The sequence below is a fragment of the Blennius ocellaris genome (assembly GCF_963422515.1).
Source record: "Blennius ocellaris genome assembly, chromosome: 18".
Taxonomy (NCBI): Eukaryota; Metazoa; Chordata; class Actinopteri; order Blenniiformes; family Blenniidae; genus Blennius; species Blennius ocellaris.
The window spans coordinates 23,982,448-24,007,865 of record NC_137667.1 but is presented as its reverse complement, the minus strand read 5'-3'; the positions used below and the strand labels follow the sequence as shown (position 1 = coordinate 24,007,865).

Below are 25,418 nucleotides of genomic sequence, written 5' to 3'. Positions count from 1 at the left end.
CATGCCCTTTGCTGGCCCACACAAAACTGGCATGTACACTTCCCCCACACACACACATACACACACACTTATACACAAACAACGCCTGCAGCTATGTTTCTCCTACGCGCAGGAACTGGGGCAGTTGTATCGGTGAATGTATGAATAAGGCTTTATGTAAGCCATTCACTATAGGCTCCCACTCATTCTGCAGACTGGAACCATTCAAAACTCTCATTACAAAACCTCTCACCTTACGTAACGTTAAAAAGAAGTTTAACCAAGAATTAGCGGGGTCGAACTTGTGCGTCAGGGAGGTCAGGTGGCTGTTGCGACGCGTGGCAACGTTGTGACAAGTGGTTTCATCCAAAGACACCAGGAGGAGGGTGAGGACTACAAATAATGTCTTGAAATGTTTGGATAATACCCAAGGTTCGTGCACTAATTGTTATAGAGTTCTTGTTTCCACATTTTTTTCTTTTCATACAATTGTTGTAGCACAAAGTGCTTCACATACTTTAAAAAATTTTTATATGACACACACACACACACACACACACACACACACACACACACACACACACACACACACACACACACACACACACACACGCACGCACGCACACACGCACACGCACACGCACACACACGCACACGCGCGCACACACACATCCTAACTGCCCCTATCACAATATAAAAATGGATGTAATAATGTCCAGGCCCTGATGATCCAGGAGAGAAACACCATCCTCGGGGGCCGACCACAGGGAGAGGAGCCTTGATGGCTCTCCAGGGATCTGATGAGAATCAAGGGTCTTTCTCAGGGATGGTGATCTGTCAGCTGCGGGAATCAAACCTGTGAACTCCCAATCCCAAGTCCTCTTCTCTAACCTCCAGTTCACCACTGTCCCATGACCCTGTGTTTTATTGACTTTAGCCCTGACCAGGTAGCCTAAGTATAATTCTGCTTTGGAAAATGTAGCATATCTCGTTTTGGCTGCAGACATTAAAAGACATTGCAGCCTTGGTTTTTAAAAAATGCTGTTTCTCAGTAAGTTAGTAACACCACATAGACGATTGAATTACTGTTGTGGCTGAAAAGGATTTATTCATAAAATAAACTTGCTTTTCCTCCAAAGACTGTGGAGTTTGACATTTTGCTTCCTAATCGGCATCTTCCTGACTGCCATGCTGGCCACACTGAATTAAATATCTATTGTTGTGGAGTCACTCCATTCCACAGTCTTGCACTGTTAACACCATGGAAAACACAAATACCCCCCAGGTTTGAGATATTACTTCTGGCATGTGTTTGTGAGAAAATGTGTGTGTGTCACTGATGAAGGGAGGGGTTTCACTTTTGACAAACACAAGGTAACCCAAATTTAATGTCTGCGCTGCTAAGAATAAAACATGTTTTCCTGAAGTGCTATTTATAGATCTCACATTGGGCCCCTAGACTCACACGTCACTGAGCCCTGCTTACCAGTACTGAGGCCACAGTGTGTGTGTGTGCGTGCGTGCGTGTGTGTCGCAATAACAGTGCCAGAGATGTTGTTTAATCCCCGGAAATGAGGAAATATGGCATAAAAAATACAACCTAAGCAAGGCATGTTCACGTGGGCTCTGCAGCGCTGTACTTCTTTCCTTTTCAAGCAGTCAGGTGTTGGTGCGGTTAGAGAACGCTAAACAACGGAAACACACATGAATACCATCTGTCTTCTGCAAGGTTAGCAGGCACTGCATTCTGCAGTGCCTGCTAACCTTGCATCTACATCGCTGTACCTCACTTCTGTTTGTGTTTGTTGGGATTTCTGAATATTAGCATTAAAATTACTGTAAGTAATAGATTACTGAAAGTAATAAATCACTGGAAGTCATTTATGAAAAATGTTAATTATTAATGTAAGTAAAATGTCATTCACTCATAGAGTAATTGAGTAATTACTCAAAAGTTAATAAATTATCAAAAATTATATATTTATGAAAAATTATTAATTTGAATACATTGATTATTTATCAAATAATAATGAAATTGGGGCACCACCAGCTAAACTGGAAATAGCTAATACTAATATTAATTAGTTAATATTCCTGTGCAAAATATAACAATCTTAAATCACAAGGAAAGTGTGAGATTCGAGCACCGACTGTTACAAACCAGTGAATTGTCAACAATAAATACACAATAATTACTAGGAATCGATCAATTCAGCTAAAAGGTGTTTATTAACAGACCTGTATTAATTCATAAATAATAATAATAACACGTAGATCTAATCTACTAAACAGCAAACACTATGTAAAAAGAAAGAGGGTGTGTGTGTGTGTGTGTGTGTGTGTGTGTCTTGGGAGTCTGAGTGGGGATGTAATGACCATGAGTGTCCACCAGGTGGCAGCGGACCTTGGAGGGTCAATGATCTCGAACGGACGTGACCGTAACGACCACTAGGGGCATGCGGGGGCGCGTGGAGGGAGAGCGCGATGACTCGATGCGACCACCAGGTGGGCGTGAAGAGAGATTGCGATGACCCACGCAGCCACTAGGGGTGTTTGACTCGCGCTTTCTGGGGATGCGATGGTTGCTCAGCGACCAGATAAACAAGATGTCCATCGCGCGCATGCGCAGGGAATGCTTGGAGCAAGCGGGCTCACCGGGGCAAAATCATTACTGTAACGCCGGAGTTTAACTGGATGTTGACTCCGGTGACGATACGGCACAAGTTAGCGGTTTGGCATCAGGCTCCCAGGATCCGCAAAAAGAAAAAGAAAAAAGAGAAAAAAGGATAGTCCAAACAGTGTATTCTGCCAGCAGGCTAAACTGTGGTTTGGTTCCTGTGATCCAATTTGTGCTCTCTTGATCCGGTGCTGGAGAGACGTGCTCCCTGTTTGGAGACCAGTTTTCCAGTTTAAGAAACGGGGGGCAGTTGGTTGCGAGCTGGGTTTGACCAAGTTGCATTTCGGAGTACGGGTCGGGCTCGACCAATGATGGGACTTTTCCAACCTGGGGCTTGTGGCCCTGTCCGTCCACCCACCCCCCAACTATTTAATTACCTTTCATTACCTTTCATACCTTGTTCACGCAGCCTGCTCTCTTTGGGGTGAACTGCTTGGGGGAGAGCATGGATTCCGGGCCATACACTTTTCATGCTGGAACATTCAGGGTTGTATCAAACCAGGATATCCCAAGAGTAATGAAAGGGGCTGAAGCTGATGGCTGCTCTTCGACTCTGCCTTTTTGGACGCCTACACACATTATGACACTCCGACGTCACTTCCACGGTGCTATTTATAAGCCTTTGTGTCTTTTTAGGAACAGCGTGGGTTTGCTTTTCATCAGTGACTCACTCAGTCGAGAGAGGAGGGTGAGAGGGAGGGAGAAAAAAAGAGGTGCAGGAGGCAAAAAAGCACACATGGGTTCCAGTGTGAAGAAGCTAACTGAGCAATCAATGACATTTACATTGTACATCAGGGATGTACTCAATAACCCAGCAAATGTTCTCTGTACAACAAAGTAGAAAACTAAATTTAGCGAGTAAAAGAACACAACAATACACCAGTCTGCAAGAGGAAGATGTTATGTTACAGCTCCAGAACCAACAATGGATTTGATCATTGTATTATTAGCCATAGAAGTAATCAGATTTTTCTCCCTTTTGTTTTTCTGCAGGTCGTTCTTCCTGAGATAATCATATGACTTCAGACAGCCACAGATCTTCTCCTCAAAGAAAAGTTAGTATTGACTGTCTTCGCAGGTTGTTTTTAACCATGATTTACTTCTATTTTTTCATGCTTTACTCTTTCTGTCTGTTTTCCAGATTACTCTAGGATTCATCTGCCTCAAAGAGTTTTATTAAAACAATGGCAAAAGAGAAACATCTCTGATGTTGTCCACGAAAGCTCCCGTTTTGCATTTCTGTCCTGGTTCTAATATCAGTCTATTTCAGCAATGGATGGGTACCTCCCTCTTCTGTGAACTTGTTGGCAACTTGTTCAGCTATCATGCTTTGTAGTTTTGGGACCTTGTAACCCTCGAGAAACCGACCTGTCCATCTCTCCTCACCGGACCCATCTGCCCTAAACCCCAGTAGAGCTTCTTAAAAATGGAGGCTCATGAACCAGCAGCCACAGGGCAGAAATGCATAAATAAGGATCTCATGAAAGAGAAGGTACCTCTGCAAAGAATGTGGCTGTCAGAGCCCTCTGCAAATACCAAACGAAGCACTTTTGCCGACCTGGAGGCTAAGCACCATGACAGTTTTCCATGTGGTGCTACTGGAGGATCTGCACCTCAGCAAAAGTACGCAATCACAGGGAATTCTGGAAAGCTGCTATATGGACCCTCTGCGGTTGGGGTAAGAGGAGGCCCACCATCTCAAGACCCCCAAGGACCCTTTGCTCAGGGGTTTCCAAAGGGTTTTCCCTACCAGCCAGGTCAGCCATACCCTCAACATCCCCAAACTGAGCGCTTCCTCTCAGGAGCTAAACCCCAGCCAGGTCTAGAGCCTCATGCCTGGCCTTTTGCAGGCCAGTTGCCTTCAGATGATCTTTATCCTGTAGGACACCCAGGCCACACTCACCCACATGGGGGCGCTGTAGGGAAGTTTCCCAGACAGAAATCTCCCAGTTTACCCAGCTCCTTTGGACAGTATTCTCAATCAGGCTCTGAGCCTGGAGAGGAGGGCTATGGCAAAAAAGAGCAAAAGCCTAAAAAGCCTGGTAAGTACATCTGTCCCTACTGTGGTCGAGCTTGTGCCAAGCCCAGCGTCTTGAAGAAGCACATTCGTTCACATACTGGTGAAAGGCCATATCCTTGTGTCCCCTGTGGCTTTTCTTTTAAAACCAAGAGCAACCTTTATAAGCATCGCAAGTCTCATGCTCATGCTATCAAAGCTGGACTCGTACCATTTTCAGAGTTAGCTGTGGCCCACAGTGGCGATATGGACCAGGCATCCCCAGTGGGTGAAACTGAGGTCCACTCAGATGGAGAGCAGAGTACAGACACAGATGAAGAAGGCGTAGAGGGCACCACAATGCTGACGGACAAAGATAGCCCCATCCCGCAGATCTCATTTGAAGTGGACAAGAATGCAGGTCATTTTCACTTGTATAACACACATTTTTAAAAGTCACCATCCTAAGAATCCTTTTCATGAATACTGCCTTATTAAAGTCAAATTTCTTTGAAACAAATATATTCTTAAGTACAATTTGATTAGAGTACTATTATGAATATCTTGCAACAAAGTCATTTGTTGCTATAAACATTTAATGTCTACCTTGGAAATGTATGTCATATCTTCTCAAATGTGTCAGGTTTATACACCATTGTCTGTGTGTGTTTGCTAATGTGTTTTATATTCAAATATATATTTTGAGCTACTTTTCCTTTTCCTTGCATAGGGGGTGCAGAACCAGCATATGCAGACTCCGCTGAAGAGTTGCTCGTGGGATCTATGAAAGTGCCTACCCTTATTGTTCCCAAGACTGGGGGAGTCCCATCCATGGGTATGGAGTGTCCGCCTTTTCATGACATGAAGGCATCCCACCACATGTTGGCATCGCATTCCGGTGGAAGAGCACATTCACTTGATGACTCTCCTACCATCAAACAGCGCTTGGCCCTGAGGCTGAATGAGAAAAAAGGACAGGACTCTGACTTCACCATGTCTCAGTCCCTTAACCTGCTTAGTCCTCATAGCAAAGGCAGCACAGACTCTGGGTACTTTTCACGCTCTGAGAGTGCAGAGCAGCAGGTCAGCCCTCCAAATGCTAATGTTAAGACATATGAAGAGATTATGCTTGGTCGGAATTGGTTCAACCGACCCAGCTCCAGACCCAGGCAGTCTAACACAGTGAGTATGGCAGGGGTTGACCCCAGTAGCCTGGCTTGCTTATCGCAATCAGGTGCTATTCTTGAAATGGGGAAGATCGCTGAAGATCACATCTCCTTCAGAGGAGATGTACGACTTCCCGGAGATCCCAAGCAGTATCCAACTGGACCTTGTCATAGCAATACAGGACTTCTGGAGCCTCCATCAGATTCTGGGCATCTGATTCGGAGTAACTCCATGCCAACATCTTCCCCTCCTAACCTCAGTGTTCCCCAAGGGAATCGCAGCCAATCCTTTGATAACATGGTAGCACCAGATGATGTGTTTTTCCCACCAGGTCATCCTAGACTCACTAGACAGAGTGCATTTGAACACTCAGCCAACGAAGCCCATGTTGGAGAGGCCGATGGCTATGGACACATGCCCAAAAATTTACATTCGTCTCTCGGTATGAAGTTTGTAGAGCGCAGCCCAGGAGTCCCAGAGCACATTGCCCACAGCCCGTATGGTACTAAAGTTAGCATGTCAGAATTAGCCACGAGAAAAAGGAGGAAAGAGCAGAGCGTTGGGGATGATGAGGACAGCCCTGGTCACTGTGACAGTAGCTGTAGCGGGTCAGTGGACATGATAGGAGACTATGAGTTCAAGCAAAACAGTCTTGATGGGTCGAGAGCTACTCCAACAGGCAAGGGCTCTCTTCATAGCACTCACAGTCTGTCTGACAGCTTTGATACTTGTGCCAGCATGTGCTCAGAGGACATTGCATTTTTTACTGACTCTGAGGGCAGGAAAGCAGCAGGGAACGTCATATCAGTCATCCAGCACACAAACTCCCTCAGCCGTCCTAATTCCTTTGACAAGTCAGAGTCCGTCGAGCAGCCAGGATATCACCCGTCAGATAAAGCTCCATCAGGCTTGTATTCTGAGCAGTCTGACAACGAGATCTTTGAAGACGCCCTGAGTCCTGAGTCCACCCTTCTGAGAACCGAGAGCATGGAACAACACCTACAAAGTGACAGCGATCTGGCCTCCATTTCTTCATCAGCTGCAGCTTCTCCTGGCCAGCCATATCACATCCAACACAAACTAGTCCGACAACCCAACATCCAAGTTCCTGAGATCAGGGTAACAGAGGAGCCAGACAAGCCCGATAAGGATACTGAAGCTCCCATGGCCAAGGAACCGGAGAAGCAGCAGCATGTGGAGGAGTTCCAGCTTCCCCAGAGGAGTGACACCCTGTCCCAAATGCCATCAGAGAAACTCCCACCCAAGAAGAAGAGATTGCGGTTGGCAGATATGGAGCACTCATCTGGGGAATCGAGCTTTGAGTCAACCTGCACGAGCCTGTCTCGCAGCCCCAGCCAGGAGAGTAACCTCTCCCACTCCTCTTCCCTCTCAATGTCCTTCGACAGAGATGAAGGACTCAAGTCTGTCTCTCCAACCAAACAGGTAATTTGGCTGCAAGTTTATGACCTGCCAGTTAAAAAAAAGTTTTCTACTAAAGATCGAATGAATGTGATGTGATTTTTCATGTTTCTGTACCAGGATGACTCATCTGCTTCTGCAAAGCAATCAGAATTCCTCACAGTGCCTGGCAGTGGTTATTCCAACTACCATCAGCAGAGGGAGATGAGGAGGTCTTCATCAGAGCAGGCACCATGCACACTGCCTACAGAGTTGCCTGAAATGCGCAGCAAATCCTTTGACTACGGGAGTTTGTCTTCCTCCAGACAGGGGGAGCTCTACTCCTGCGCCTCTGCAATGAAGAGGCGTGGATTCTTAGTCCGACAGGTATGATTCTTTAAAACCGTGTTTCTCAGTCCTAGCGCTGGGAACCGACTTCGCTGCATGTTTAAAATGAAACCCTGTTTCCGGATGTTTTCTTTTTCATGTTTAAGAATAAAATATCCACCGATTAGTGATAACACCGAATTCATAATAATTCTTTATCATTTATCATTGAACTTCCAATAGGGCGGTGGATACAGCTCATGTCTATGCCTCATATTCTTCTGTACAAGTGGGAGAAGATAGACAACACCAACAATGTTTGCCTCCATCGTGTCATGACTCCCAGTCCATTTTCTCCTGGGACTTGGTAGTTTTTTAGTTGAGAGTCACCCGTAGTAGCAATCAAACTTCATCATTATTATTGTTCATGTTTGTAGCATATTGTTTGCATAGGGCTTTGCATAGTGCTCTGCTGCATGCCTGTGCTGCATGCATGCTGACCACATCCTTTACAGCATTTCTGCTGTTGCTGTGTAAACAGACATCATTTTCAAACCGTTGCCTAAACGTTGTAACACAAAAATGCAAAAACAATGCGTTTTCACGTGACACATATGTTGTAAATTGGGCCTTAGAGATCTTGTCTTATAGAATCCATACCTTGTTGTGTCAAGGTTGGTTTGGCATCAAATTGGGGAACTACTGAATATTAGACAGGTTGTCATAATGTCTTCACTAATTTGAATGAGGTGTTGTGTGGTGTGGAGACCATTAAACACACAGAAGAGTGGGTGCATAACAACTATTTTATTCCATTTTTTTCTGTCCTATATGCACATCCTTCCTTTTCAAAGCTATTTAATCAATCTTCCGACTGATTAAATAAGGGGGGGGGGGGGGGGGGGGGGGGGGGGGTCTTACTGGCCGTAATACAAAATGGGAAGTCAGTTGGGCATTGTGTAAATGAGCCGATAATTTGCTATATTTTGGCAAAAAAAGATGAATTGACGCAAAATTAGATGGTGACAGGTAGTGATGGCCATGATACATATATTGTTGTTTTTTTTTTTTTGCCCTTGTCCTGTTCAGCAGCTTGGGCAGACAATATGATGTGATGGAGAGCTTCTGATGTCAGAACAGTTTTTGCTCTTGCAACAGGAAGAGACAAAGAGTCTCCCCATGTTGCTGCTTTATTAGAAGTTGGTATGGCTGCCGTACATGACCAAGGGGGAATGCCCAAAGAGAGAGAAGATTAAGAGGAGGGGGGGGGGGGGGGGGGGGTGGATAGGGGACAACATACAATACCCTTGTTAGTCCTACATATATTATTTACAGTTATCACACTGATCTAAATATTTTCCAACTGCTATGGGGATTAAACCAGCCTGAGCAGCTCTATCTAGACAGTAACATGATTTTCTAGATTAAACCAGCCTGAGCAGCTCTATCTAGACAGTAACATGATTTTCTAGATCAAACCAGCCTGAGCAGCTCTATCTAGACAGTAACATTTTCTAGCAAGAGTCTAAATCAGCAGGTAGGCAAAAAAAACAAAAAGCAAAAACAACAACAATGATAGAAGTAAAAACATAACAATACAAAACAAAAAACAAAAACATGATTTTGATAAAGAACAATAGCAGAAAACAAGAAAAATCAGCAGCAAATCTCATCGATGAGGAGTGGAAGTGTGTGTGTGTGTGTGTGTGTGTGTGTGTGTGTGTGTGTGTGTGTGTGTGTGTGTGTGTGTGTGTGTGTGTGTGTGTGTGTGTGTGTGTGTGTGTGTGTGTGTGTGTGTATGTGGTTTGTCCACTGGGTGTGGTTGGAACTGTTGTCGGGGGGTCTGCAGCACCACCCCGGGGCCCGAGGCCACCAGCGCCAGATACCGCCACTCCGGCACCGGTGGCCCCTCGGACCCGGGAGGCCACGACAAACCACCCCAGAGAGGAATGCCCCAACCCGGAAGGCACCAGACAGAAACCCCCTCCAAAGAGGGGCTCACAAGAGAAGGGTAAAGCCCCAGAGCCCCAGGCCCCGACCCAAGCCACCAAGCCAGGACTGGCTGGAGCAGGGCCCCCAGGCCGGGAGCCCCCCGATCCCGGCGGCAAAGCCCGCCGAAACCCCAGGAGCCCCCAATACACCCCCCCCCCCCCCCCCCCCCCCCCCTCAGTGTAATCACTGATTTACTCACCAGAAAGTAATCTAAGCGTGAATAGGATTGGTGCACTGCTGGTGTACTCTCTAAGAGTAGGATGAGAGGTGTGCCAGGTGTCACAAAAACCAGTCACTCATGTACTGCTGTATTATATCTGGTGATTCCCAGTGTCTGGTGTTTGCTGCTTTACTAACTCTGTCCATTTGTGGATTGAGGGCTATGTTGAGGTCTCCTCCAACTATAAGTGTTTTGTCAGAGTGTTGAGAGGCTGGTGAAGAAGTTGTGATAGAAGGAGGTCATCAACATCTGGGCCATAGATGTTTGTGATACACATCTCTATGTTCTGAAGAGAGATATGAATAATTATAAATCTTCCCTCCAGGTCTATGGTTGTATCTTTATGAGAGAATTGTATTTTATTGCTGATTAATATAGCTCCGCCTCTCTGCTTGGAGTTCTAACCAGCTGAGAATGTGTGAGGGAATTGTGGTGAGATCAGTTTGTGATGTCCTGTGGAAGGTGTGTGTGTCTCTGGTAATAAGACAATGTCTGCCTGTAGTTTATCCAGGTGTTCGAAAACCTTTTGTCTTTTTGTTTGTGTGCCCATTCCACGTACATTCCAGGTGACAAATCTGAACATGTTCCTAGCTACACTCATCTTCTCGGTGGGTTTTCTAATATGCGTGTGTGTGTGCGTGTGTGTGTGTGTGTAGTACACATATTTTAAACGGCTTTGAGAAACATGTCTGCTATTTTTTCAGTCGTCTTTTCTGGACATTGACTGTCCAAATGACAGGTGTATGGTAAATGGTAAATGGTCTAGATTTATCTAGCGCCTTCTAACCACACTGAGTGCAGTCCCAAAGCGCTTCACATATCAGTCATTCACCCATTCACGCTCACATTCACACACCAATGGGACAGAGCTGCCATGCAAGGCGCTAGTCGACCACTGGGAGCAATTTAGGGTTCAGTGTCTTGCCCAAGGACACTTCGACACATAGACCGGTGTAGACTGGGATCGAAACTCCGACCTCTCACTCCGAAAGACGACCACTCTACCACCTGAGCCACGGTCGCCCACAGGTGTATGACTCGTTGCCTAAAACCATGCTTTTCTTAGCTCTTCTTCTTCTTCTACACTTTTCTATATTTGACAGGCTTCACTGAGTGTTTATCCAGAGGCTGTCATCCAGGAGCCAGGGGTCCCTGAAATGTCAATCAAGCAGGAGGGTTTGGAGCATGGCGCGAGGCCGGGCCCAGCAGGATCCCCCCACAGCAGCAGCGACGTGGCTGGCAGGACCAAACGAGTTGGCTCTGTTGGTAAGCCCAGCATCAAGAAAACACTGAGCTTGGTGAAAAGATGAAACGCAATTCTTTTTACATTTTTAAATACAGTCCCAAAGAGCAAACAGACGTCTTCAGTAACACAAAGCAAAGGTGGAGTGGTATGTATCTTAAATCAAGTTGTTTTTTAGGATCAACAGGGGTTGGATCTTACCAGCAGCACCAGCAGCATGTTCTCCAACAGAGTATCAGTGAGGACAGCTTACAAGATGAACCACTCTACAGCAGGTAAAGGCTTCAGTATACTACTGTATCTACACTCCACATGGGGCCTTCCCTTCACTTCGTGAAGTTCTGCATCAAAGTTGTATGTGCCGTGATGAAATTCACGACCATAATGTGCGATGGGTGAGTTCCATGATCACCGCATGGAACTCATTGGTGCTATTTATTTTTTGGTCACAATGGGCAATTTCGCACATACATGAGCAGTTACACTGAAAATGTTAGCATCAGGTGCAAGGTAGCAGATTGTAATGGCGAGCGACTGACTCGCTTCTTGCACAGGGTCGTCAATGTTATCGGAAGTGTGCAAAACGTTGTGGTCGACACTGCAACCAGTATTTATGCCCTGCCCCTGAGCGGTGTTTGCTGTTCTCCAATGAAGTGCACAATTAGAACACCATCATCTCATTCAAATGTGGAGTTTCTTAACATGCCCTATGACATAGTAGAGCAAACTGATCACAGCCCTTGCGGCCTGAGTACTTCCCCTTGCGGTCTGTGCTATGCCAAACACGTGAATAGAGGCTGTTCGAGGTGCACATAGTGGCTGTGTGAATGAAGCTTGTGTCAATGCATCACCTTCATGTATTGTTTCCAATGGAGTATAAACAGGATTCAGAGAACAAGAGTTGCACTATTGAATTCTAAAAGTAGCGAAAAATACTATGGACTCATAATAGCTATATTCTAAATGTATGAAAATTCTGCTTTTTTCAACTCAGGTCCCATCAGCATCGTCTACACACCCAGGGTTCATCATCAGAGGGAGAACATCCAAGCCATGAAGTGGTGAGCAAGGATATAATCCAGCAGTACCAGGGTGGCTCTCCTTTTCTTTCGTTCTCGCATCCTGGTCTGTTTTGGAATCAGGATGGCGATCACTCGCCCAGACAGCAGCAGACCCTCCAGGCTCAACAGCAACTCCAAAAATTACACATCAGATCTGCAGCCACTCTACCTGCACACCAGCCCCACAAACACCAACAGCTACACTCTCTCCAGCAAATCCATGACCCTCAGCCATACGATGGGAAATCTGAAAATCTGGGTTCTCAGATTCAATCAGCTTCTTTTTCTTCACGTTCCTCTCCCGTGTCGGCCAAGCTCCATCAACCCAACTCCACCACCGCCTCCATGCTTCTGCAGCAGATTCAACCAGTCTTTGCCACACAGAACCTGGGCTCCCAGGCCTCTTTGCCTGGTCTGCTGGTTCCTGTGCGGATCCAAACCCATGTGCCATCATTTGGTAGTGTTATGTACACCAGTGTTAGCCAACTGATAGCCTCCCATGGTCCACAAGGGCCAGGCAGTGCAGTCAACACCATTCCTCCTCCGGTGAGCAAACCACCTGGAGGAGGAATAAGTGGATCGGGTTTTAACTTGTCCCACTTATTGGGGCAGACTGATGGTGTGGTCCTGCGCTACCCACTCTGGAAGGATCAAGACTCTCTGCCAGAGCAACGTCTCAATACAGGAATCCCACTGTCTTTGACATCAGGCACTATATCCACTACAGATGCCTCGGGATCCGGTATCGGAGGCGGCAAGCGCATGCTTTCCCCTACGAGCTCGGTAGAGCTCTTCATTGAGACAAAGCAGCAGAAAAGAGTGAAGGAGGAGCGAATGTATGGACAGATTGTCAAAGAGATGAGTGCCGTGGAACTGAGTGGGACTGAAGCCGGCCGAAAGTCTGAGAAGAGACGAGGCCAGAGAGCTCATCTGAAGAGTGACGGTTCAGTGGAGGACTCTGAAAGCATGTGTGCTTCTCCACCACTCGGTGATTTTTCCAAGATTGCTATTCCGGTCCGATCTGCTGCCCCACACCTCCCTGACATCCCGCGAGCCGAAAGTTTCACACCCCCTCTTCAGATTGTCACAAACCGTTACCCAGCATCTGGGGGCCGGGACTCCCCAGAGGCACTCGATGTAGACGACACAGCCCCAGAACGCACCTCCAGTCCAGAGTCCATGGTCTCCTCTTCCAACGATGCAGACGAAACCGACAACGCGCAGCAGCCGACACCCGGTAAAGCCTCGGTCAGCATGCTGGTTCAGCTCGCTGCCAACCAAAGTGCAGGTTTACCTGAAGCAGCAGGTCAGACTCTGCTGGTGGCGGATGTGGCTGACGTCCAGCAGTTCTTTCAGTTTCCGAGCTTGCGCACCACAAGCAGAGTCAGCTGGTGTTTCCTGAACTACACCAAACCCAACAGCAGTCAGGCACCTCTGCGTAGCTCCGTCTACAACTCCTGGTCTGTCAGCTCCTACAATCCCAATCCTTTAAACCTCAGCACCAAGGCTGCACTAGCTCTGCTGAGGTCCAAACAGAAAAGGAACACTGATTTGATGTACACCGTGGCAGCGTTGTCTCCACCCAGCTCCGGAAAACTTGTCTCATCTGTGGCCTGGAAGCTGAGGTTTGATCAGGTATGTTTATGATGCAACAAGACCCATTGTTTATAAATGCAAACAAATCCATCCGGTGAAAGCGTGCTTCATTCGATTCTTTGATTTCATTTTTACTGTTTTTGTAGCTAAAACCAGAGCTGATGCCGGTGGATGTCAGTAATTTTGGAAGGAAGATGAAAGGAGTCACATCATGGGATCGTTCAAAAGAGGAGCAGGTGGAGAAGGAGGTCTCAGTCAAACAGCCCACTTCTGAACCGGCCCGCATCAAGATCTTCGAAGGCGGGTATGTCTAACACAAATTATTGCTGAATGCTCCTTTTGCTGTGAAAAGGTGTTTGATGAATGTTTGAAGCTGTGCAAAGTGAAGCAACACCAGACCACCAAACACCCTAAGATGGTGTTTCCCAATGGTAAAACCTTTTTCTTGACACTCCCTAAGAAACGGTTTGGAACCTCTGCTCTAACAAACACAGTTCAAGAAGCAGCAGTCCAGCAGAGTTACAGAGGATTTATCCTAAACTTCTCTGGAGCTCACTCACTGTAACCGGCTGTCCAATGTTATGTACTTTATCACATTTTATACACAACACTGTGCATTTGCACTTTGTCTCGTACTTCTTCTGACACCAAGAGAGTGGGTGGAACAATAAGCAGTTCTTATAATTCTAATAATTCTATAACTCTAATTCTAATTCTAATTCTAATTATTATAGGAGCTTTAGCTGCTTATTTGTCCTATAAGAATTGATTTAAGGATAGAAAGATTTGTAATCAACATCACAATCTCAGATGCTCAATCTGCATTATGCAAAGATTTCTTTTCTCTTTTCTAATGAGTGAAAAACAGACTTCAGTACGTTTGAAATCTTTGTCATCGCGGTATTTTGACATCTGTTGCATGGATTGTGAGTTTTCTTCAGCAGAGACACATAATTGGCTCAAGGTTTGACAGTGAGTGGGATGTTTGGATTTGTATCACGGCAAGGTGAAAAGTGAGACATCCAGAAAGCTGATTACAAACCTCACACATAACTTTCAGAGCAAATCAAAGCCTGATGATGATGGCACAGGACTTTAGTACTTGTTGTGTTGTTACCAACTCAGCATCACTCATTAGTATCTAGTTACTAGATTACAAGACCTTTCTATGTAAGTAATTTAGATTGAACAGAGCTCAGAGCAATATAGGCCATACAGTTGTGTAGTGGTTAGCACTCTTGCCTTACAATGAGAATATCCTGTTTGAGAGTTGTGGCCTTGCTATTTGCAGTTTTCATGAACTCTCATTACACATGTAGATCTTTCAACTCCTTCCCCTCAGTCCTTAAATGTGCTTTTCAGGCTAATCAGACAGAGTGCAAACGGGGGCCTCAGTAACTCTAAATGGACGTTGGGTTTAAATCCAAAGCGGACTAGAACCATGATTGATATTAGAAGTCTGGTAGGAGAAGAGATATGTAACACAATGCAATGGAAGACGAATGTCTTTAAAAAAGGTGCGAAAGACAGCAGAAATAAACACACGGAATATCCATAACACTCCGAGACATCAAACAGGCCTCAAATGTGGAGTCCTGGGTTTGAGTACCTTTTACTACAGGACGGGTGTCTGGTGTAACAACCAACATTTGGAAGCTGCACTTGTTGCTGAAGTGAACGTCTTAAAGAAAAGCAGCCGATCATTGTCACTGCAGCAGCAAAAATTCTGCATTTCCGCAACCCACTCCCCTTCATATTTAATGTTACTCTATGAGAAAGAAATCTTTAAAATCTTGAGAATAAAGTAATACAACAAAACAAGACCATTATCACTCATTTCCACAAATTTCCAACCCTCAGTTGCCTAAATCAATCACACTAATGTCAATTTTGAGCACCCGAATGACCCTCGGAGCTATGTTGCCGGGGGGCTTGCCCCCCCAGTAGGGTCTCCCAAGGCAAACAGGTCCGAGGTGACGGGTCAGACTAAAAGCAGTTCAAACCACCCCTATGGATACACACACGAGGAGCACGGAGACGTCGCCCGGTTTGGCGCAGCCGGGGCCACACCCTGGAGCCAGGCCCGGGGTGGAGGCTCGCACGCGAGCACCTGGTGGCCGGGTTCTTGCCCGCGGGACTCGGCCGGGCTCAGCCCGAAGGGATGACGTGGGTCCCTCCTCCTCATCCTCCTGTGGGCCCACCACCCACAGAAGCTGCCGTAGGGGTCAGGTGCAGTGTGGATTGGGTGGCAGTCGACGGCAGGGGCCTCGACGACCCGATCCCCGGACACGGACTCTGGCTTTTGGGACATGGAATGTGACCTCGCTGGGGGGGAAGGAGCCCGAGCTTGTGAGGGAGGCTGAGAGATACCGTCTAGATATAGTCGGGCTCACCTCCACTCACAGCTTGGACTCTGGAACCCAGCTCCTCGACAGGGGCTGGATACTCCACTTCTCTGGAGTTGCCCGCGGTGTAGCCGTGGGCTGGAGTGGGCTTGCTTATTGCCCCACAGCTCAGCCGCCATGTGTTGGAGTTCACCCCAGTGAACGAGAGGATTGCGTCCCTACGCCTACAAGTAGGGGACAGGTCTCTGACTGTTGTCTCGGCCTATGCACCGAACAGCAGTTCAGAGTACCCAACCTTCTTGGAGTCCCTGGGAGGGGTGCTGGATAGTGCCCCAACTGGGGACTCCATTGTTCTCCTGGGGGACTTCAACGCCCACGTGGGCAATGACAGTGAGACTTGGAAGGGGGTGATTGGGAGGAACGGCCTCCCCGATCTGAACCCGAGTGGTGTTCTGTTATTGGACTTCTGTGCTAGTCACAGTTTGACGATAACGAACACCATGTTCGAGCACAGGGGTGTCCATAAGTGCACGTGGCACCAGGACACCCTAGGCCGGAGGTCAATGATAGACTTTGTGGTCGTGTCATCTGATCTCTGGCCGCGTGTCTCGGACACTCGGGTAAAGAGAGGGGCAGAGCTGTCAACTGATCACCACCTGGTGGTGAGTTGGATGCGCTGGACTGGGAGGAGGCCGGATAGACTCGGCAGGCCCAAACGTGTTGTGAGGGTCTGCTGGGAACATCTGGCCGAGCCCTCCGTCCTCACAGCCTTCAACTCCCACCTCCGGGAGAGCTTCTCACAGATCCCGAGGGAGGTTGGAGACATTGAGTCCGAGTGGACCATGTTCTCCACTTCCATTGTCGAAGCTGCTGCTCGGAGCTGTGGCCGCAGGGTCTCTGGCGCCTGTCGTGGCGGCAATCCCCGAACCCGGTGGTGGACACCGGAAGTAAGGGATGCCGTCAAGCTGAAGAAGGAGTCCTACCGGGCTTTGTTAGCTCATAGGACTCCCGAGGCAATCGACAGGTACCGGCAGGCCAAGCGAGCTGCAGCCCGGGCTGTGGTGGAGGCAAAAACTCGGGTCTGGGAGGAGTTCGGAGAGGCCATGGAGGAGGACTTTCGGTGGGCCTCGAGGAAATTCTGGCAAACCGGCCGGCGCCTCAGGCGGGGGAAGCAGTTCTCCACCAACACTGTTTACAGTGGAAGTGGGGAGCTGTTGACCTCAACTGGGGACATTGTTGGGCGGTGGAAGGAATACTTCGAGGACCTCCTCAATCCCGCCACCACGTCTTCCATTGAGGAAGCAGAGACTGGGTTCTCAGAGGTGGACTCGTCCATTTCCCAAGCTGAAGTCACCGAGGTTGTTGTGAAGCTCCTCGGTGGCAAGGCACCGGGAGTGGATGAGATTCGCCCAGAGTTCCTTAAGTCTCTGGATGTGCAGGGACTGTCGTGGTTGACTCGTCTCTGCAACATTGCGTGGCGGGCGGGGACAGTACCTCTGGACTGGCAGACCGGGGTGGTGGTCCCTCTCTTTAAGAAGGGGGATCGGAGGGTGTGTTCCAACTACAGAGGGATCACACTCCTCAGCCTCCCCGGGAAAGTCTACTCCAGGGTACTGGAGAGGAGGGTCCGGCCGTTAGTCGAACCTCGGATTCAAGAGGAACAATGCGGTTTTCGTCCTGGTGGTGGAACACTGGACCAGCTCTATACCCTCCACCAGGTGCTTGAGGGTTCGTGGGAGTTCGCCCAACCAGTCCACATGTGTTTTGTGGATCTGGAGAAGGCGTTCGACCGCGTCCCCCGAGATGTCCTGTGGGGGGTGCTCCGGGAGTATGGATTCCGGGGTCCCTTGTTGAGGGCTGTTCGGTCTTTGTATTCCCGGAGCAGGAGTCTGGTTCGCATTGCCGGCAGTAAGTCGGACCTGTTCCCTGTGCACGTTGGCCTCCGGCAGGGGTGTCCTTTATCACCGGTTCTGTTCATCATATATATGGACAGAATTTCTAGGCACAGCCGGGGGCCGGAGGGGGTCCAGTTTGGGGACCACAGGATCTCATCTCTGCTATTTGCGGATGATGTGGTTCTGTTGGCCCCATCAAGCCTGGATCTCCAGCGTGCACTGACACGGTTCGCAGCCGAGTGTGAAGCAGCTGGGATGAGGATCAGCACCTCTAAATCCGAGGCCATGGTTCTCGACCGGAAAAAGGTGTCTTGCCCCTTCCAGGTCGGTGGAGTGCCCTTGTCCCAAGTGGAGGAGTTTAAGTATCTTGGGGTCTTGTTCACGAGTGGGGGAAAGATGGAGCGTGAGATCGACAGGCGGATCGGTGCAGCGTCTGCAGTCATGCGGACGTTGTATCGGTCCGTCGTGGTGAAGAAGGAGCTGAGCCAAAAAGCGAAGCTCTCGATTTACCGGTCGATCTTCGTTCCTACCCTCACCTATGGTCATGAACTATGGGTCATGACCGAAAGAACGAGATCCCGGATACAAGCGGCTGAAATGAGCTTCCTCCATAGGGTGGCTGGGCGTACCCTTAGAGATAGGGTGAGGAGCTCAGCCACCCTTAGAGATAGGGTGAGGAGCTCAGTCACTCTTAGAGATAGGGGGAGGAGCTCAGTCACCCTTAGAGATAGGGGGAGGAGCTCAGTCACCAGGGAGGAGCTCGGAGTAGAGCCGCTGCTCCTCCACATCGAGAGGAGCCAGCTGAGGTGGCTCGGGCATCTATTTCGGATGCCCCCCGGACGCCTCCCTAGGGAGGTGTTCTGGGCATGTCCCTCTGGTAGGAGGCCTCGGGGCAGACCCAGGACACGCTGGAGAGACTATGTCTCTCGGCTGGCCTGGGAACGCCTTGGGGTGCCACCGGAGGAGCTGGAGGAAGTGTCTGGGGCGAGGGAAGTCTGGGCAACTCTGCTTGGACTGCTGCCTCCGCGACCTGGCCCCGGATAAAGCGGTAGCCAATGGATGGATGGATGGATGGATGGATAATGTCAATTTGTCAATGGGAATTTCTAGCAATCAAAATGTGTTTATGTTTCACTGACTGACATCATCTTAGGAAACCTGCCGCAAAGGCGTCTGGGATATCAAAGATGGCGTTGTGGCAACTCAAGTGAAAATATCAACATTCAACAGATTCAGCACGGAAAAATATCCAGAATTTCTTAAAGAAAGAGTCTTAAAGCCACGGGAATAGTCTGAAATGTTGTGAAACGGATCGTTGACCATTTTTCCAGAGCAAATTCAGATCTGGCGAAATCGAGTGTGAAAATGGGATCTTGTGTATAACTCTTCAGGGTAGTTCAGGAGTTTCTGATTATTATAGCTATCACGACATCAACAAACAAGAGGACATTCCATGAAATTTAAAATTCAAATATGTGTTTGTGTGAGTGTAGTGACGAACATCATTAAGATAGGTATTGACAACACATTAGAGAGGTACATCAACAACAACAGGTCCTAAATATTTTCATTTTTCCTGTGTGGATTATGGTAGAGTAACTTTAAGCCTTAGATTTGAAAACCGTGATAGAAAGCAAGGATCCGAACTTCAGGATCAGAGTCTGAATTAGAGCTCAGGTCCTCCAATCTGTCTCCTGTCCTACTTGATTGTCTGCAGGGCCACTGGAGTCCTCACCCTGCAAGGGTTACCAGTCCATCACACACCCAAGTTAGGGTCATCAAAACCCAGGCATGCACAGGGAAAACCTGCAGAAAGGCTCGGATGTGAACCCACGACCTTCTCGGTATGAAGCGAGGGTGCTAGCATTAGCAGAAGAGCTGATGGCATGTGCTAAAGAGCTTCATCCTCACACCTGAGTTTTCAATAAAATGGATCACTTGACCTCATTATGAACTTGGACGTCTGTCTCCCTGTTCGTAGTTGGAAAAATCTTGCTCAGGTATCAAAGAACAAAGACTTCTGGTTTTACAACCTGTTTTTTGAGTTTATTTTGTGCAGCCGACAGGTTATTTTTATCACAGGCTGGTTTCTGGACAACAACTTTCCTCATTCTTCTTCTCTTTGTCACGTATCCAGGTATGAAACGGGATCTTATCCCCCATTAGATGTATTTTAAAGAATTTTTCACACTTTGCTTGTATCATGAATAACTGGTGTTTATTTGTTTGGATAAAAGGCCCTGATAAGTGTTTCATTTATTGCTGCTTACTCAAGTGTGCTTTATAGAAGTGATGGCAGGTTTTAGAATTGGCAGTGGAACATGAGTGCAACATGTTTTCTTCAACAGGATCTTTTTCATGACAGATGATTTTTTTTGCTCAAACAAACAGGTCATCAATCTCTGACAGGGCAAAGACAAAGGGACAGTCACTCACATATGGACAGTTTAGTTTAGAGTCCCTAATTAACCTCAAATATAGGTTTTTGGGCTCGCTATGAGCTGCTACCCCACTGTGTGGCTCTGTTAACATTATATTGAATTCTAAGAAAAACTGGTGTTTTTATTCCACTGGCCTGTCCACACTGTACATTGTCTTTAGTTGATTGTAGAGTAGAGAGCAATTACTGCTTTAGTTGGGTAAAATATGGTGAATATTAATCCTAAGCAAGACAAACAACATTATTTGGTGACCTGACTAGCATCAAGACGCGTAGCATCAATGTTTGATAAAATTATTAACCTTTTCAAGTGAAAACACAAATCTTTTGTTGTGTGTTGCGTGTTCATTTACACAACAACAGTGCTTGAAGCCAATGAAGACATCTTTTTTCAGCTTCCAAGTTGAAATGGACTAGTTCGCTGTGGAGACGCAACTTCTCTGCAGCGCTGCTTTAGACTATTGTTAGACTAACTCAGGACACTTCAGAACTGTGTCTAAATTGATAGTAAATCATTTAAAAGTTGTATCAGCTGGTATTAGAGAAGTTTTGGATTTGATTTTAGATTAGTTTAGGATAGTTTTAAATGGTTTCATTTCAGGCCCGTTTTTGACTGAATTTATTTTCAAGCTAGTTTTGGGCTGAATTCAGGGCAGCTTTAGATTGGTTTGAATTTTCGTTTTATGGTTTGTTGGACTGGTTTGAAGTCAGTAATTGACTCATTCAGTGTACTTTTTAATTTGATTTAAGGCCAGGTTCAGGCCATGTTTACACAGAAATGTTTCAAATGAAAAGTCATCCTTTGCTTGGTGGTTTGGTCGGATTGGACCCAGTGGACTGGTGTTGGTCCATGGGCCTGATGTTTGACAGCCCTGAGTGAAGGAATGGATTGGAAATGTGTTGCTCTTGTTCCCGATAGCATGCTAATCCAGCCAACCTTAATTTAGTAGCATAGATAACCGTTGTGTACTGAAATACTCCCTTGAATCCTTTTAATCATTGTTTTGATAGTCTTTCAGTGTGTCTTCATCCTGATTGTATTTTGGAAACATAGTCCTAGAGCTATACTTTCATTATATATTTCCTGCGGTCATTTTCCAGCTGAATTTGAAGAGTTGTGCTTGCGTGACTGAGATCTGATCAGATTGATTCCTGCAGCAGTAAAAGGTTTAGTTTGATCGCCAAGCAGCCGAGAAGCTCTTTTAGTATTTATGACGTTGTCAGTAAAGTCACATAAAGTGTATTTTCCACATCGGAAAACAGGGATTTACATTAAAATGTACACTGACCGTTCATATAAAGCCTGCATCAGCGAGTTTAAGCTGGCAGCCCCCTGCAGTGAGACACATTCCTACAGTATTATAATGTTTTATAGTCTCCAGTAGAGCCAGGAAGGCCAAGGTTATTGAATGGAACAGACGGTGCATGTAAAACATACCCACATACACACTTGCGCAGACACACACACACACACACACACACACACACACACATACTTACACTGCGGAGTTATTAAATGCAGCAGACAGTGAAGTAGTCCCCCGCTGTCCCTAAAGGACACTTCAGGTGTAAGTTGGTAAAAGCAAACAAACGTTTGCATGAGCGTAAACAGCATGCATACCGATACACAAGCACATCTGACTGTCCAAATAAATTGGTGCCATGAGGGAACTCTGAGGTTTTGTGGCAGAGGAAGCCAGTCCCGTCCCGTCACATCATCACTGAGTAGTCCTGAAAGCCAATCTGCTTTATGACCATACCGTGTGCTACGAATGAAATGGAATAAAACTAAATAATCACCATAATTCATTTTCAAAATGGGCTGCAGCTGTGCAAACGTCTCGACTCAGACGAGCGTTGGGAGGTACGTCCCAGTGCAGTTCAAAGACTGATGCAGACGAATTCTTTGATGTACCTGATACTCGACCTCCTTGAACACCCTGGCCTACCCATTACCCACCTCCCAATCCTCCAGCCGATGCAGACAGGAGAGGAAACAACACAAATCACCAGTGATTTTCACTATCTACTCCTCCCACATTGTTCTTTTAGACAGGCGGACTTCAGCAGCTTTTATCCGTTGGTTGGCGGTCGTTCCCCTCCGTGACGGACAGACTCATGCAGACATCTCCGCTGTTGCACTCAAAACTTTGTGTGTGATCAGATTTTTTTTCAAAAACAAGCAAAAAGTTGTAAAAAGACACGAGGACTGTAGTTTTAAGGAAGAAAGAGGAGAAATGCAGCATTTGTTCCTGTTTCAGCCATAGAGGTGCTGCTCGTGTTTGCAGGCATCATGTATGAAAGTTTAGCAACATCTTCCTATTCAGCAGCTTAATTATTTTCATTATTTTTGCCACAGTGCTCAGGCCCCATTTACACTATGACATTTCTCGTGGAAACTCGTCCTTTTTAGCGTTTCAGAAAAGTTTTGTAGTTAGCACGTGGCCCCACTGGTGGGCGCTTTCTTTGAAATGTGTTCAATCTGCTTGGTGGTTTGTCTGGCTTGGAGCCTTTTGCAGGGCGGTTTTGGCCCACAGACCTTATACTTGACACCCCTGGCATAAACCTTGAGTAGATCAGGACTTAAATTGGCTGAAGTGGATGCTGAGGATGGGTAAATAATCCTCCCATCAGGTTGCCTAACCTGATTTACTTTACAACAAACAACATTAATGTTGTTCTATGATCAGCACAGAACAGTTTCTATTATATATTACTGAGCGTTACTGAGAGAGGCTGCTGCCTGAGCACTCGTCTCTCCGTGCTGCTCACAACTGCAGCTGAGCAAAGAAAACCTGATTTCAGCCTTATTCCTGGGCTGACACCTCTGTGTCAGCAGGGCTGTGTCCTCGAGCGTCACAGCGAATCTCCACAAGCTGCAGGGATTTTTACTGTGACCTCTGACCTCTCTGTGGGGGATGTAGAAAAATGAGGGAAGGAGAGTTTCTATGAAAAACAATCCAGTATATGTGTAGTGGTTTTTATCAAATGGTTATGTTTAGGTCCTTCGTGTGTTAATTATTAGTTTAGTAATACTAATTCTGTTTAATTATTATTAGTAATTAAAAGTAAATGAATGAAACGCTTTTGTGCACCAAGCAAAGATTAATATGATTTTAAGTATTTGTGCTTTTTTTCCCAGGTATAAATCTAACGAAGACTACGTCTACGTCCGCGGTCGCGGACGAGGGAAATACATCTGCGAAGAGTGCGGCATCCGCTGCAAGAAGCCCAGCATGTTGAAGAAACACATCCGAACGCATACCGACGTCCGGCCTTACGTCTGCAAGTTCTGCAACTTTGCATTCAAGACGAAAGGTAGATGCTCGTATACAGTGTATTAGTATTCGAACAGAAGGAAAGAAGCATTTTGTAGTGCAACATGTTGGAAGAGGTAGTGAAGTAGGCAGAGGAGGATGGGGCAGATGGATGGAACATGTATCTAACCTGTGTCCAAGAGAAGGAAACATTTAAAACAATGGTTGAAAAATAGAATACACTAAATATGTTGCAGTAAATGACACAAAGCCGGCATCAGCTATTATATATACCACAAACCTTTGGTGCCTAAGGTTCCATTTACATGACAATGTTTGAATTAAAAAGGCATTGTTTTTGCAATTTCGTTTCAGAAAAATGTCATGTTTACACAGCAACATTTTGAAAATGATGTCCGTTTACAACGAAACAGCAGAAACTATGAAAACGATGTCGTTAGGATGTTGGGTCACAAGTGGGTGCTGTTGGTTTTTGTGATGAAACCACACAGACACATGCGTGAGGAACTCGAAAAATCAACAATGTTAGAACATTCTAGTGAACAAACTACCAAGTTAGATTGTCTCTACTGAGCATGTGCAGAACAACTATTGATTGCGGCCACGGTGCTCATGATCAGTAGCAGTGTTTGGAAAAGTTGTGTTTTGTCACGGAGACGCAGTCGGACTCAGAATTTTCTAAAAGATGCGTTTTCCTCCATTGGTCTAGAGACAGAGTTTTTGGGAAAGTTGTGTTTTCCCCCCATTTCAGTCAAGATGGAGTCACAGTTTTCCAAAAGTTGTGTCAAACCATTTATGAAAAGTTGCATTTTTATACGTTTCCACTGGTATTTTCACAAAGTTCCACCTTAGGAGCAGTTTTCATAAAGTTGTGGCTCCGAGCACTGCTATTGCATCAATGGACACCCAAAACACAATAAAAGTTTTGCTTTTTCAAAAGGTTGTCATGGAAGGGGGTCCTCACTTTTATAGTGGCAGAGACTTCAAGCTTTTGAATCATAATTATCATAGAAATATGCATCTTTACTTTAGTTCGTGACGTTCTTTGAAACCCATGAATAGAAGAGTTTCCTAATAACATTTACTCAGGTGTTAGCAGCAATCCTGAGGCAGATTTTAAGAGGAAAACGGAAGAATTCAGTGGTGAAATGTGGAGTAAGTGGTTACATGAATGAATAAAACATGCAGAGAGACTGCGGTCAGACAGGAACCTCCATCATATCAGAGGTGAAAGATGCTGACGAGTTGATATACGATCTTTAATAAGAGGCCATTATCTGTGTGTGTTGCATTCAGATGAGACACTCGGACCTGGTTGAGGTCATCTGTCATTATGTCACGTTTTGTGTAAATTACATATAATTTGTAGATTATAATTACGTGCTGTCTTTTCTTCCTTTCACCTCTCCTGTTTCCATCTTTCTTTTCCTTGCTGGTGTTGGTGCAGCCAAACAAGCTCTGGCTCCCAGTGAGACTGGTTAAATGGTGCCCATGTGTGACTTAAAAAAATCTTTTTACAGGAAACCTCACGAAGCACATGAAGTCAAAGGCGCATATGAAAAAGTGTTTGGAGCTGGGAGTCTCCATGTGTTCTGTTGAGGACGCAGAGGCAGACGATGGAGGTAGGACAAAGGCAGACACACACACACACGCACACACGCATGCACACACACACACACACACACACACACACACACACACACAAGGAGCTGCAGGGACATCCTGTTATCTGGTGCTGTCTGCAGTGTCTTTGGCTCGGTGCGGTCACACAAGGACAATTAGTGTAATGGGAAGCAGAGCTCGT

General features: G+C 46.5%; 1 protein-coding gene across 1 annotated transcript in view; it reads left to right on the top strand.

The window, feature by feature from the left end:
• The window catches only part of hivep2a (HIVEP zinc finger 2a), a gene marked incomplete at its 3' end in the record, with an annotated part of 157,647 nt that overhangs the window by 124,623 nt on the left and 7,606 nt on the right, over positions 1-25,418 (top strand). Inside the window, 10 exon segments of the mRNA XM_080514457.1 lie at positions 3,650-3,711; positions 3,798-5,073; positions 5,383-7,262; positions 7,359-7,604; positions 10,860-11,022; positions 11,178-11,274; positions 11,994-13,695; positions 13,803-13,960; positions 23,479-23,654; positions 25,135-25,236. Coding sequence (XP_080370583.1) covers positions 4,083-5,073; positions 5,383-7,262; positions 7,359-7,604; positions 10,860-11,022; positions 11,178-11,274; positions 11,994-13,695; positions 13,803-13,960; positions 23,479-23,654; positions 25,135-25,236 — 5,515 coding nt within the window. The 5' untranslated portion in view covers positions 3,650-3,711; positions 3,798-4,082.